This window comes from Nothoprocta perdicaria, unplaced genomic scaffold, assembly GCF_003342845.1.
Source record: "Nothoprocta perdicaria isolate Ctin4 unplaced genomic scaffold, notPer1 scaffold_6, whole genome shotgun sequence".
NCBI lineage: Eukaryota > Metazoa > Chordata > Aves > Tinamiformes > Tinamidae > Nothoprocta > Nothoprocta perdicaria.
In genome coordinates, this window is record NW_020455865.1 from 9,366,622 (window position 1) to 9,381,678 (window position 15,057).

Here is a 15,057-nt window from a genome sequence, read left to right on the forward strand (position 1 = left end):
TGATTTAAGTCTGTCATTGCTACCATGCTTTGCGTGCTGGGTCTGCATCCGCTTCCCTGCTCCCTTCTTCCCGAATTGTGCCACCTCTCTGCTCTGGGGCCGTCTGCCCTGCTCCAGCCGGAGCTCAGCTGCCTTGGATGCTGCCCAGGAGCAGGGGAGATGACCACACAGGAAGCCTTGCAGTGTGGGTGTTTAAAAATGATCCGTTCCCTCACGTGGAGTAGTAGTTACCTGCAGTGAGAACCGGAGTACTTCCATGAGCAATGCTGGCAGGATGCAGTGATCCTTGGGCCGTAGGGGATGAAAAATGAGACCTGTTAGCAGGAACAGGTGCCCAAGAGAATGATTGTCCTCGGGCCTGGCAGCCGACGTGTGTAGGTTGTAATTGTCACCAACAGCTGAAATCTGCAACGATCTCATCATTTCTTCCATTTGGGAAGAGTATTGGATATTTTTATAGGTCTATAAAGATCTGTAGGTCTATAGACAGTTAAGCATTATCCAAAGGTTCTATAGAAAGATCAGAAATTTTATTAAAAGATGTTTTGGTTCTTTATGACCTATCATAAAAAAAAAATCAAACTTAATGTATTGGGCATTTGGCCTGAAGAAATGTAGGTGACGCTGGTTGAACATGCGCGTGGGTGTGAGATGGAGAACCCCCCTTTGGAGGGTGGTTCAGGTTCTGGTGCAGCTCCCGGGTGTCCAGGTCGAGGAGGGAGCCGGGCGCAGGCGGCGGGTCGAGCTTGCGTCCTGCTGCTGGCAGCAACGGGTTCCTGGGCCGCTGACGTTGGGCTTGTGGCTGGACGGGAAGGGCGGCCGCCTCGGGTTGTTGTGTGGCCGCTGACGCAGCGTGAAGGTCAGTGTTGCCCAGTGTGTGCACGAGCACAGCAGTTGTTGGAAACGTCGCCTCTGTAGCGGAGCAGCCTGATAGGCTTTACCTGCGTTGAGTTGGGGGAAGGTGTTTGTGTTGCCTTTCCCTGCGTGAATGACCCCTTTTTCCTCTCCCAGGATAATGCGGGAGCAGCCCAGCGTGGTTCTGGGGGTGGCCCACACTGTCGTGAAGAGAATGTCCTCGTTCGTGAGGCAGATTGACTTCGCCCTGGACTGGATGGAGGTGGAGGCCGGACGGGCCGTTTACAGGTGAGACGTAGACCACATTCTCTCTTGAAAATGTATGCTCTCAAAGCTAAGAATTGGGCTGCTTTTTGTGACAGGTAGAGTAAAACACTTGCTAGGCAGACCTTACCAACCATCCCATAGGGCTTATCTGTCCACCTATTAAAGATTTTTCTGCAGTACCTTTCAACATCCCTTTAGTCTCTTGTCTACAGATGATATCAAATTCTCTTCCTCATACTTCCCATTGTCTTGCTAAGCTTTAGAGGTTGCAGAGCTGGTAATGAAGAGACCAAACAGTTGTGTGTTTCTGCACTGCCAACAGCGAGAAGCCTGTTGTTCAAGATGCTTTTCAGCCTTTATAAAGCAAAAGGAAAAAAGCAAAACTGAAAGTGAATTCAACTAGACTTGTTCAGCAGTAACTTGAAAATGGGCCCTGTTATCCTTGATTATCTTTAAGTTCAAAGTATACTTGAAAAGCTTTAATTTTATGGATTTAGTGCTGTGTGAATTTGAGTTATGATATTGTTGCAATCATGGGAGAAATAAGGTCTAATTTAGTATATACACTATATAATAATTTTAGGTTTTTTTACTACTTCTGCAGTGCTAATGGGAATCTTAGTGTGTTTTGCACTAAAACAGACATAGTTGTTAAGGTCTTGTCAACATCTTTTGGGATTCCTTGTGTTTAGATTAGCTGCAGGACCAGAGGGATTGCACTTGGTCTGTGTGCTGTGTTCTGCTGGAAAGCTGCATGCCAGCCAACACTATCATGCAAACTTTATATGGCAAAAACTTCACTGCAAGCTTACGTTGTGCTCAAGGAGGGAATCCAAATCTTGAGCCGCTTAGTGGTTTTTTTTCCTGGTCAGCCTGCAGAATTTTTCTATACTCCCGTATCAGTCCTGCAATGATAAAAGCTGTTTTACATAGTAATGAGCCTCTCCAGAAGACATTTACATTCTGATCATCAGCTTTCAGACCTAACACTAACCACTTGTACATTTAAAGATTAAATGTAATTCCAAGTCGCCTATTAACTGAAGCCTATTCAGTTTCTTCTATGTGTGTAATGTTTAACTCTTGATTAAACACTGCCCTGTGGCCTCTGAGAAAATAAGGGGAAGATGATGAACTTACTGAATGATTCAGGATGCATTTGCTGAGCAAAGATGTGTCACTAATGCTTGTTATTGATGGCTCTTTCTGCAGGCAGGGTGATAAGTCAGACTGCACCTACATTGTGTTGAATGGCCGGCTTCGCTCCGTCATACGGATGGATGATGGAAAAAAGCACCTGACTGGTGAATATGGCCGAGGAGACTTGATTGGAGTGGTAAGAGCAGACCTCAAAACCAAAATGTTCAGCTTAGCAATTAGAATTGGCTCCACATTAAGCACACAAAATGAGGCCGTCAGATCTCTCTCTGATTGGGTGTCAGTCTTAGTTAAGGACTTTCACATGCTTAAAAGCTGTAAAGCCACTTCTAGCTGGAAACTTTAATGCTAATATGTGTAAGTGCTTATCAGAGCCTTTTATAAGGAGAGGGGGGAAAAAAAAGAGGGGGAGGGGAAAAAACCCTCACAAATATAAAGTAAAAAGCCCTGTGCAGTGTTCTTGTGTGTGTTGCATGTTTATTCTTCCTCCTCCTTTTTTGATGCATGTAGCCTGTGCTGTTACCTAAACAGTGATTTGGAGAGATTTCAAAACAGAGATTGTGTTTAACAGGGGCTAAACTCTGCCTCAGAGGCTCCTAGTCTGACCTGCTGCTCAAAGCAGAGCTAACTTCAAAGCTCCGTCAGGTTGCTTGGGGATTATGCAGCTGCCCTAGTAAAAGGTATTACAGCAACTTTTTATTTCAAATCGTAGTGTTTATCTGTGTTTACTCTCTCCTATTCATTTTTTTCACTTCTTAGATCTAGTTGAACAACTGAAATGAAAATTGTGCGTCATAAGCATGGATGGCTGGTGTGGCTTTTATCTTTAAAATTAGAAGGCTTCTCAAATACTGAGGTTGTTGTTCAGGTCCCTTTCTTCTTTCTGAGCTGAAAAGTAAATATTTAATGCTTATCTTTTTATACCCAGAGATTGTGTACCTCTGAATAAAGGAAACGCGAGGGTCGGTTATTGGCACGGCATGAAATCCCCCTTGGATGGGGACCAAGCGGAGGAGGGCAGCGAGCATTCCCAGTGCCTAGGAGGTCCCGCCGGCCACCTCTGCGTGGTCTGGCCTCCTTCTCCCCTGCAGTAGGTAGTGCCCTTGCTCTGGTGTGAAAGCCAAGGGCTGGGACAGGCTGGGATGGGTTTGCTGCCCTGGGACCGGGTTGGCTGGGGAGTTCCTGGGCACGGATACAGAAATATCAATAAACTGTGTGTATGAGCTATAGGTGGCATTCCTGGATCCGTGTTATGACACGAATCATCTGAGGACTTTGGTGACTCTGTGGACGTCATCTACTCCTTCCTACCCACAGCGCGCAGACCCACTGACTCATGCAGCCATTTGTTGAAGGCAGCTTAATGCTCTGGCTGCCTCTCGAACATGGGGGAGGTTTTGTGAAGATTGCCAAGATTACTGTAGCCGTTCTTTGCAGAGGGCATTAGTAAAATGACATTTCTCCTTTTAAAAAGATTTGTTTACTCCCATTCTATCACATCTGTTATAAAACTTCAAAAACCTGCTGTAGTTTCTTTCCAGAAAGCAAAGTGAGTGGAAGTTCCTAGATACTTGTGGGAACCAAATTTATGGATAGCTTGGCCAACCAACAACACTTTCTTCAACCTCCTTCCAAAACCTCCTGTGCTGTTCTACACTGACAGCCCTAACTAAATATAAGATTTTCTGTTTATTGCCTTTATCTCAGTACTCTTAAATGCTCATTATCACGTGTGCAGGAGATGACTGTCAGCTCTGCTTTCGGAAGAGAAGTCCCACAACGTAGAGGGTTTCAGGCAGGATGCTTAGCCTTTAAGCATATATGTGTGTTCCCGAGGCTAAGCTTCTGGTTCAGACTGTTTTGTTCCTTATACTGACTCACTGGCATCTGTTTCAGAGGTCTGTCAGTTCAGTGGGAGAAGAACACATTAGAATCTCTGAAGTTTGCCTGCCTGGTGGTGTTCTTGGAGAGGCTGCCAAGCTCTAGGTGTGCGCGAGGAGGATGAAGGCGCTCGGTGAGAGCCTTTTGGAGGGTCAGCTGCTGCTGGCCCTGCAGATGGGCAGTGCCCGCTGCTGTAGCACAGGCTTTTCAGGCTTCTCCGTGGGCCTTCCCTGTATTTTGTTTAAATACAACAGCTCCAATAGGTAATTCCCTTCCACTTGAGATACAACTGACAATAGCACTATTGCCTAGAGATTATAATTTGCTCATTTTGGATAAAATCTTTTAATTTGCTGGTGCCATTTGCCACTACTGTGCTTATGAACATTGCACTTCTTTGTGTTGCTCATATGACCTGAAAAGCTGAGAGCAAAGTGACTCTTCTAGCCTCATTCCCACTACATGCAAACATCCCCCAGAAGGAATAGCAAATGTGTTGATAAAATACGGTATTCTCTTCATTCTGTGGTTGAAAATCTGCTAGCTGCTCTTCACTGCAAGTTGTTGCTGGCCCCAGCTTAGACACTTAGTGTGGTCCTTAGCACAGCTGACGAGGCTGGGGAGCAAAGCAGGCTCTTCCAGAGGGGTTATGGGCTGCTCCTGCAGAATGATTCTTGCCAAAAAACACACATGATACACAGGGTAACCTCCCGTCAAGTATTTGGATAGAGTAGAACCTCCTTGGTTATTGTGTGTGAGTTTTTATTTTATTTTTTATTTTTATTTCATTCAAGCCTGAGATCATCGTAAGAGGCTTCTTGAACTAAGGCTGTGGTGAATGAGACTAATTAATACCTTGCAGTTCTTAGGGGAGTCAGTAACACTACTTTTAAAAGCTGTCAGGTTTGTTTAGTTTAGGAATAGACTGACTTGTGGGTATCTGCTTCAGAAAATCAGTGACCACAGTGTCTTAGGCAGAGTAGTTGGCTTTCAAAAATACTTTGCAAAGTTGCAAAAATGCTTTGGTTCCTTTAGGATCCTTTTTATTTAACTGGAGTACCTCTTGTTATTAATATGCAGTTCCCAAAATGACTAGGTATTAATTCCTAGCAAGATGGACGCAGAAAAGCGTATTTGTACAACAGCACTTTCCTGTAATGCATGGCAGCCCAGGCACCAAGTTAAGGGGCAAAAGCCCCTGGTAGGGCCAGCACTGCAGCAGGCAGCCTCTGCTGTGCAGGAAATGAAGCCAGCATGGATGGATGTCAGGTGTAGTTTGAGGCATTAAGCATTTTGTCTCATTAATGTTCACGTGATTAAATGTGCATGGCTTTTTTTCCCCCCTCTCTGAAAACGTGAAGACCGAGAATAATCTGTAAATGGCTTCTCATTTCCTGGGGGGCTCAGAGCGTTGCCCTTCTGCAACATGATACGGACTCTTAGAAACCTTTTGTGGTCAAATAAGCCTCAAAGGCAGCATTAGTATCAGGGTAACGGCCATCAGGTTTTGCTCTTCCTCCGTTCTAGTGTTATCATAAACCTCTTCTGACCGTGGCAGGATTGTTGCTTCTGCCAACGTTGCTGCAACGGGGCAAAGTGTATTCGGTAAAGGCTGCCTTTATTGTGATTTCCTTCTTGAGCGTTTGGACCTGTTTGCCCCTTAGCTGTATATCATCTTTTTCCAAAGGTGAACTCCTCTGCTGGAAAAGCTTCTAGTTGCTCAAAACTGTTTTCAGGTTAACTCGGGCTCAGGACGGCTCCGAGCAGCCCCGTGCGTGCAGCTCTATCTGGGGAAGGAGGAGGAGGTCGAGCAGCCGCCTTGGCATCATCAGGAGGCTCGGGAGGGACGTGTTTTCTCTCCCTGTTTCTCCACAGCCTGTCTCGAAAATGCGGTGCTAAAAATTAGCCTTTGCTTAGCATCTTAGGTGTGAAGCTGTAAACATGGGATAATGGGATTTAGCAGCTGAGAAGTGACATGGAGAGCTGAGGAAAGCAGCGGCATCTGCACAGCTAAGCTGGTGTCACAGTGAAACGAGGAGCCCGTGTCCCAATGCCTGGGCTCCGTGGCCTTGGCTCCAAGGGCTCGGTCCCGGCTTTCTGCACCTCCGTGTCCTAGGGACCTCTTCCCTTGTGGCTCTGAGCTGCTGGACACTGCCTAGTTTTCAAATTCCTTGATTTGCAACAAGTATGATTCGCCCTCAATCTTTACTAGGTGATGAAAGCAAAATAACATTCATAAATGAGACTTTCTGTGCTGTGGTTGAGTTTTGTCCCTGGCCAGCAAAGCCACAGGTGCCACTTTCTGGTATTAATTTCTTTGGTGTTCACATTCTGAAGCCGCTTGGCTTTGTGTTTGCCGCACGGATAACAGCAGAGAGACTTTTCTCCTTAGGCAAATGCCTTTCGTGCTTTAGGGAGTATTCGGATCTTTGATGGCTCGTGATAGAAACCATGACCTGCTGAGTTTCAGATGGATGATTTCATTTGTCAACCTGTCACCCCTTAAGCTCTTTTGCCTCCCTCCTCCTTCCAGCTAAACTTCCTGCTGAAAAAAATGATGCAATTGCCTCACTGTTAATTAACTTTGGATGTGACTTCTCATCTCTTCTTGAGGGCTTGCTGTGTTCTTACAGGGTCCCCCTACAACCTTTCAAAAGCTAGTGGTGGGCCTCCCACTGCCTTCATCACAAAGGCCGCAAGGCTGCTCTTGCTTTTCCATATACGTGCATCTATGTATATTTATTTACCTAATTTGCATCTATAGGCATGTTTTGAGAAGGGCAAAGCTAGGATTCTTGTCTGTGGATGGTGTCCTCAGTCGAGGGGTTGACGTGGCCCCGGCGCGTGCGAGGCCGTGGTGAGCGGAGCCCTGTGGAGGTTGCAGTGACGCGTCCGTCCGCTTGCTCGTCCCGCTGCTCCCAGCAGCCTCTCCTGCCCTCGTCCTCCTCCGATGCAAACGAGGGAACATGTCGAAGCCTTCTCAATGGATGGCTGCGGAGAACCTGTTTGAGATGAACGTGGTATCTGTTTGCTGCTTTGACTCAGATGAGTTGAGGTCTTTGAGCTGCTTAAACCAGGGAGAAAAGCTCTTGTGAATTGCTTGGTTGTCTTTCATGCACCGTTGATAACGTTACGCTGCCATCTGCAATTGCAGCCTCAGCCTCTGTTCTAGACTAGCAAAAATACAGCTGTGAAAACGCCCCTGCATGGGATGGGTCTGCCTGAGGTGTCTCTGTGCTTGTGGTGGGGATGGAGAGGGCGGACGCTGTGACACCTGCATGTCTGCTCACTGTCCTCCTCCCACTGATCCACGTAAACCAACAGCAGATGTCAGTGTTGATGTTTCTTCTCCTTATGCCTTGGCTGGCACATCTCTCTCCTTCATGGGGATCTCTGTCCCCTGTGTCTCCTGCTGTCTTCTCGTGGCCCTCCCCTGTGTCTGGTCAGGCACTGCTTGTGTGGAGCTTTGGGCTGGCACATGTGCTGGGGTGGAGGATGCAGCTTGGGTTCAGTCGAGCCCTTTGTACCTGGAGCTGCTGAGGAGCATGTCCGAGATGCTCTACCCTGCACCGAAGAGTTGTCTTTGTGGGTTGCTAATTCTTGCTCAAGGGGCATTGAATGAACGTGAGAGCTTAAAAGCTTGCAAGTATTGACGTACTTTGCGGGCAGTGGTTGTGGCTTCTGCAGTGGGGTTTTGCCAAGAGGAAAAGCCTAAGTTATATAACTGAGGAGCTACAACTAAGTTATGACTTAGGCTGCTAACTTCCTTCCCAAGTTATTGTTCCAACTAATCTCTTCATTTCGGTGCCTGCTGCTCCCTTGTGCTGGATTGTGTCTGGAGGGTAGCAGTGTGAGAGCTTAAATGCGACGCATCCCTGCTGTGTAAACATGACTGCTTTTTATTTGCTAGCAGCTGGGAGAAGATGGGTAGGAGAGGGGCAAGGTTGGTATTATGAGAGACAATGCCCAGGGTGGAATAGTAGCTGTGAAGGAGGAGGAACTGGATTCAGTATATCCTGAAAATGAGATGGGAAAGGGAGCATCTGGGACGAGCCGCGTTGCTGCTGGAGGGTCTGGGCGAAGGGACCTGTGAAGAGAGGTTCATCCATTGACTTTCAGCGCTGACCCATGCGGGAGCTGCCTACTGCTGCTCGAGGCAGGCTTGAAAGTCCCCTTGGAAAGGAATAATCTGCACTAGCCCCTGGATTTTGGAATTACTTGCATTTTGCACCTTGATTGGGCAGGTTCTCTCAGAATCAAATGTTAAAGGGAGGCCGAATTTGTGTGGAAAAGCAATGTCTTTTAAGGGCCAGTGGAGGACAGGCTAGCCCCCGTGCTGGTCAGCAAGTCCTGCCAGGCTCAAAACTACTTAAGGCTAAACATAAGAATGGCTTTCTTGGTGAGGCTTGTGATTTGTGGGCATCAAATGCAATCCATCAAACGTGCTTTTGGGTGACTGTTTAATACTAAACTAAAAAAAAAATCTCTCAAGATTGAGAGGGATACTACTAAGAGCACAGTCTTTTTGTAGGGTTTTTATTTCCTTTTTGTTAACGTTAGGAACAACAAAACTGTGGCAGGGAACGAAGGACCAAGACCTACAGTAATATTTATAACCAATTACAAGGACTGCAGAATATATCACTCAAATTTTATATGCTCCTTCATGCAAGTTTATTAACAGCATTTGCACCATTGCTTCACGTGGCCCTCGTGGACGATTCGGCGGTTGGAAATGAAAGTCCAGGCAATGAAGGACAGACGGGCTTTGGAGGACGCGATGGAGAAAGCAGAGCCGTGAGGAGTGGTTGGTGCTCGTCGTGAACGAGGAACCCGAGGGCAGAAGAGGCCTCGAGGAGAGGGGAGGCAGCGCTGGTGGGCGGCGAGGCCGGGCTGGGCAGAGGCCGCGTGGCGTGGAGCGGGAGCTGGGGGAGAAGCGAGTGCCATGGAGCCGGCGGCTCCACCACCAGTGACACGAGGAGGATCCCGCGGGAAAGGGGCCGCCCTGCGGAGCCGCTGCGGCGGCCCTGGCGCTGCGGGAAGGAACGAGGGCTTCGGTGGGCCAGGAAGGAGCTCGGCGGCCACGGCTGCCTGTCTGCTGTGGATGTGCCCAGCAGCTTCAGTCCAGCTTCCTCCTCCTTCAGGGTCAGGTTGGATAGGACGTAGAAGATGGTAATGCTGTTATGTCCCGAAGCATTTGTTAGTGTTATGGAGGTGGCTTAGTGATGTTTGGCTGCTGCAGCCTTGCAAGAGCCAAGCTTTGTGCTGTTTAGAAAGCTGAAAAAAAGGGGAATTTGTTCAGGAGCTTCACTGGGCTGAGGAGATGGAAATTAAATTGAAATTACTTTGAAGGAAAATGTTGCATGAAAGTTGTTTGCAAAAGGAAAATCAGATTAAATAGCATTTGAAACAAGTTTTTCACACCTTTTTTCTTTTTTTGTATTTAACCTTTGTAATTTCCTGGCAGGGAGAGCTATGTCTTAATGATTAGAATCTGCTCTTTGTCTTCACAAGGAAATGGGAATAGCCATAAGACTGTTCAATTTCTCAGTATTTTTGCATGTTGAAAATGTGAAACTACTGAAGGAAAACAAGAGAAGCTTTTTGATCAGAACATAAAGAACAGGGAAAAGTGAGTGTGTAGCAAAGGTTGAGAATAATCCCCCAGATGGCTAAATATCACAGGAGAAATCTTATTTCCAGCAAAGAAGGAGAATTATACAAATAGCTGTAGCGTTGGTGCGTGGCTGCTGGGAATGGTGATTTCCAAGGGGGAAGGAGCACTCGAGCGGAGGGCGGCGTGTGCGGCCCAGGGGTCTGAACCTGTTGGAGCTGCTGTGAGACCTGTGCTGCTCTTACGTGCACACGCAGGGGAGGATCCAGGAAAAGCTGCATAGATAAATTGCGTTTTGCAAGACTCGGCCTATGCTTTTGCTCTGCTGCCAGTGATGTTTAATGTGCAATGATATTTAAATATATAGATCATAAATAAGGTGAGGGACAGGAGCAGTCATGCCACCTAACACACTTGCAAAGTCCACTTTGGGTTTCCCAAGTGGTCCCTTATCTCCATCTCCTGTTAGGAGCCTTAATCCCAGTGTTTGGAGGTGCAATTTAACTTCCTTACCTTGCAATCAGCTTGAAATGTTCCAGTTGCTGAACTAGATCCCTTCTTTCTCAGCCCCCCTATCACCTGGTGGGGTCCAATTTGTATAAAGAATAAAAAAACATTCCAAGTCTCTAACATCCTTCTCTGTCCTTTTGTTATAGAAATGGGAATAAAAATTTACCTTTATAGCAAAGCCTCTAGGATTTCTTTCTTTCATTTATTTTTATTTCAAACTGTGAATTTGACAGGCCTATCCGAATGGTATCTAGTTGGCTAGTGTTTATACAGTCACTTTAGTACTGGCTGTTGGAAGGGGTTTAACGTTTGTCACGCTCTGGACGAGCAGCAGAGACCGAACTGGCCGCTTGGTGCCCCGCGGCCTCCACGCATGGCTGCTCGCCGCACGTGGCCTCGCGGAGCCCTTTGCCTTCCCGTTTCCTTCTCTTCCAGGCAGGACTCCATGCCTGGGAAGTTGGCACGGCCTAGTCAATACACAGTATGTGCCATCTTATGTGCTCGGGCACCAGCTTTCCAATGAGAGCCTTACGTTGGGTTGCAATTTGCTGTAACCGAAACTTTTGGAACAATTTACACTGGATTTAAACCCTAGTTTATAGATTTATGGGTTTAAACTCCAGTAAACACTGCGTGTTGCTCAACTTGCACAACTGCAGCAGGTTGTTACTAGGTGCTTAACCGCAGGAGCCCGCCTGTGCGTGCCGGTGATGCCGTCCGGCCTGGCGGGCGTCACACCAGGCACGTGGGGACATCTCAGCAGGGAGGATGGCTTCTGCGTTTCAAAACAAAATAAAAACCCAAATGGCTTCAGAGATCTGCAGAAAATACAGTGGGGGATTCCAGAGAGCTTTAGTGAAATGGCTGCAGTTTGCAGCATGGTGCTGAGAATCCTTCTCGTTTGCGGTGGTGGTGGTGGTTGTTTCTGTTGTGTCAGGTTTCCCCTGTAAAGCAGTGTATTTCTGTGTTAGCTTTCAGGATGTGCACAGCTTGGGGAAGTGCTCGCCTTCATCAAAAATAAATAAATAAAAAAAGCACCTTTTAAAAGGAACGGCCGGGCTCAGTGCTCAGGTTTGAGCAGGCCTTTGCCTGTGTGCCTGCCTGGGCTATGGAAGTGGGAAAGCAGGAAAAGGAAAAACAAACAAACAAAACACACAAAAAAGCTGCTTCTTTGCTCCTCATTCTTCTCTTTAGTTTTTAGGTTGGTCCTTTGCTTTCATTTTCCTCTCAAGTTGAATACTACCTACTTTGAAATACCTAAGAGTTCCCAAAAACTATTTCAGGGTGGCAATGGGGGGAAAAAAAAAGCAAGGGAAAAAAGGAGCATGTTAAGTTGTGTGTTAGGATTCTTTTTATGTATCTGGGTTGCTTTGTTTTTTTTCTCCCCCCCACCCAATTGGTAATGTTTTAGAAGATGTGACTTGCTGCTGTGCTGCGTGAGCTGCATGCTTGCCTTGGCTCGACTGCTGTCCTGGAGAGCTCTGAAAGTTGCTCTCAGGCTCCGTTTGCTTGGGGCCGCTCTGCGTGCGAGGCTTTGCGGGAGCCTCCTCTCGTGGTGATGCTCTAGGCCCTCGTTCTGCAGGAGAGATGAGCCTGAGATAACGAAACGCAGGTGTTTCAGACCGGGGTTAACTAGACACTGCCTCTTGCAAATGGCTGTGCCTCCAGTAAGCTGCCTCCATGAGAGCTCTTGGGAGAAAAGAACACAATCTGTTGTGAGCCAGGAATATGGCAGTCCAATTCCTGAGACTGGCTGATTCAGTTTCTTGTTCCTGACATTTAATTCACACCATACTGCAGAAATAATCTTTAAAGCTTTTCTGTTTTCCTTCCTCCTCCTTGCAGGTAGAGGCATTAACCCATCAACCTCGAGCCACAACAGTGCACGCAGTCAGAGATTCGGAGCTTGCCAAGCTCCCAGAGGGAGCCCTGACGTCCATCAAACGCAAATTCCCCCAGGTAACGTTTAAAACCCTTTTCTGTCCGTCTCGAAAGGTGCCTGGGGAGCTAAAACTCCCCATCACTACCAAGTCCTTGGGGTATTTCTGCGTGATTTGTTATGCTGAGATGTTTTGCTCTCAGTCTGAGTGATACTTTTGTACTAGACTTCAACCAGTTTCTCTTCCTTTAGATTCTGAGCTGTAGGGTTTTTTTGTCTCTTTTTTTGTCTTTTTTTGTCTTTTTTTGGTCATGTCTTATTCTATGGCTGCTTTATAAATCTAGAAGTTCATGCTAAAACGTAGGACATGCATGTTTAGCAAAGTGAAAATCATGTAGTCTTTCCATAATAAATGAAAGTTTAATTTCTGAAACCACTTTAAAATGTTGCTGTTCCTTTGTCTTCCTCGCTAGGACTCAAACTCAGCCCTTGGTTACACGTCCCTTTGTTTGAGGGTTGATTTTCCTCTTCCTTGCCTTTTATGCTGCCAGTCGTCATTTTGCAGCCACCATGTCACTCTGCATCCTGAAGATTGTGATTGCTCTAGAATCTATCAAATCATCTATCTTCTTTAATTCATTTGACATTATACCTTTCTCCTGCGAATCCAGAGAGTGACAGACTTGAAATTTAATTCTTTCATCCCTAAGTGCATCAGGGACATTATACTAAGCAGTAAATCATTGCAGTAGCCTTAAAGGTGTCTTTTTAATGCTGTTAGTTTTATATTTTTTCTTTCCTATTTTTTCTTTTCTCTAATATGTGTTTATTTTATCAGATTTTTTTCAAAAGCTTGATTATAAAAGTAATACAACTAATTAAAATATAATTATTCTTTTGCTTTCCTAGGACTATAATAGCCCTTTCATTTGGTCTGTAAAATATGAAACATTCATGTCTTCTTACCAAGCAAAAATGTGCAGAGGCTTTGGCTGCGAGGAGAGGGTTATTTCATCACTGCAGTCAATGTTCAGAAGTGATGTCACTTAAAAATCATCTTCCTGGTTTTCCTGCAAGCATCCTTCTTCGGGAAGGTGTTTCTGAACTTCTCTTATGAGCACCTGTGCTCTCAGGAGCATTACCAGGGAGTAATTAGGCACTGTAGTTTGCGAGCTCTCTCCTGAATAGTCCTGTGATTTTTGGCCTTCTATATTTAATATAATAGACTTCCTAAGCAGCTGTAGGAGCCACCAGCAACGTGCACTGTCCGTACGTATGTAGGTCCAGCGTAGCTGACGAGCATGACACACTGTCTTCAGCTGCCCTTTTATATATCACTCTCGTTGCCCACTGATGGGGAAGTGAGGAAATGAGCCCAGAGGAATTTAAAATTACACCCTGCCTAGTGAATGGCTGTAAATGCTACCAACAAGCATTTAAACCTTTAATATTTAGTAATGCTTTGAATTGAATACCAATTTGCGCAAGGGCTGCATTCTAATTCTACCTTGTTAAGCTGGGCCAATAATTGATTTTTGGTGTCTTTCCTCTCCCTTCCCTCCTCCCATGCTCTCCGTGGGCAGAATTGATTTTTGTGCTTTTCCTCCCAAGGATTTTGTTGGTTTTCCTCACTGCGGGGATACGAACCTTTGCTTTATCGTTAAAGATGAACTTGAATTTTACGTTTATAGTACAATTCAGGCATTTATTTGCAGTACAGTTCAACTATAGTCCCACCTGTGGTCTACCAGCCACAAATGTCTGACTCTTTTGAATAAGGAATTAGTTTTCTCAAGACTTGCATATGATTTGGCTAGATAGTTGCAATGAAACAAAATGCTAAAATGGAACTTCAAAAAAAAATGGATCTCAAACAGACTTACAGAGACGTGTTCTTATTTGCTGCTGTTTGAATTTTCCAAATTCGAAGCCAAGTGCTAAACTGACACCAAAAATGTAAAGGCTTCAACTTTTACCATCGGATGCTTTTAGAATAAGCATTACCGCCAGAAAGAGCAGCATAAGGTAGGTTTTAAGTTGGACATTTGTGCTGTTAACACCTTTAGGCTGCCTTAAGATCCTAAGATAAAATGTTTATGATATGATCTCAAAGCTCATGTGTTTCCTTTTTGGTCTGTTAGATCCCTCAGACAAATGGAGACAAAGATAGAAGTGAGTGGGAGTAATGGAGCAAAACAATCAGGTGGAAGGTTTGAAGTCAAGCAGAAAGTATGAAGTCAAGTGTGAAGTTCAGGCCACATACCAGGGAGAGGTTTCTGAGCTAGGAATTACTAAGTGGCATACCCAGAATTGGCCTGGGTAGCAGTTGCTCAGAGGAAGAATCCAGGGATTATATAACATTAAAAGCTGAACATGACTTAGCAGTGTCATGCAGCTGTGGAGAGGAAGAGGAAAACAAAGCAAATAAAAAAACCCTATGATAATAAAATGCTTTCTGGAGTGAAGAAGGTCTTGTGTTCTCCGTGCTGCCGGAGAAGCTTCAGTGTGTGCCTGCGGCAATACGCCCGGAGAAGTGCTGAAGAGCATCTGAAGGGCAGGAAGGAGGAGGACTGGTGTTAAAAGATGAAGTGTTAAAGGAAGCCACAAGAAATATTTCCAAATACATAAAGTCAGGATATTTATACTTGAGATTTATGATGTTTTTCCCCCTATCCAACCAGAAAAAAATAAAATGATGAGAAACTAGTGTACCTGCTGCACCCTACCCAAAGAGAAGTGTTAGTTAGGTAGCCAAGAGCCTTAACATGTAATTCAGCAGTGCAGTGGAGGGTTTCCACATCAGTCTTTTCAAATCGGAAAACCAAGTCAAAAATAAATAGTGTCCTATTGATGGATGAGGCTAAGTTAACTTGAATCTAGTTCGGCAGAATAG

At 45.7% G+C, this 15,057-nt stretch overlaps 1 protein-coding gene across 2 annotated transcripts in view; it reads left to right on the forward strand.

Annotated features, from left to right (window-relative positions):
- The window catches only part of PNPLA7 (patatin like phospholipase domain containing 7), a 101,926-nt gene that overhangs the window by 28,466 nt on the left and 58,403 nt on the right, over positions 1-15,057 (forward strand). For both annotated transcript variants that reach the window (XM_026049324.1, XM_026049325.1), the window contains exons 17-19: positions 1,012-1,143; positions 2,335-2,458; positions 12,131-12,244. In XM_026049324.1, the coding sequence (XP_025905109.1) occupies positions 1,012-1,143; positions 2,335-2,458; positions 12,131-12,244 (370 nt within the window). The remainder of the gene's footprint in view (positions 1-1,011; positions 1,144-2,334; positions 2,459-12,130; positions 12,245-15,057) is intronic.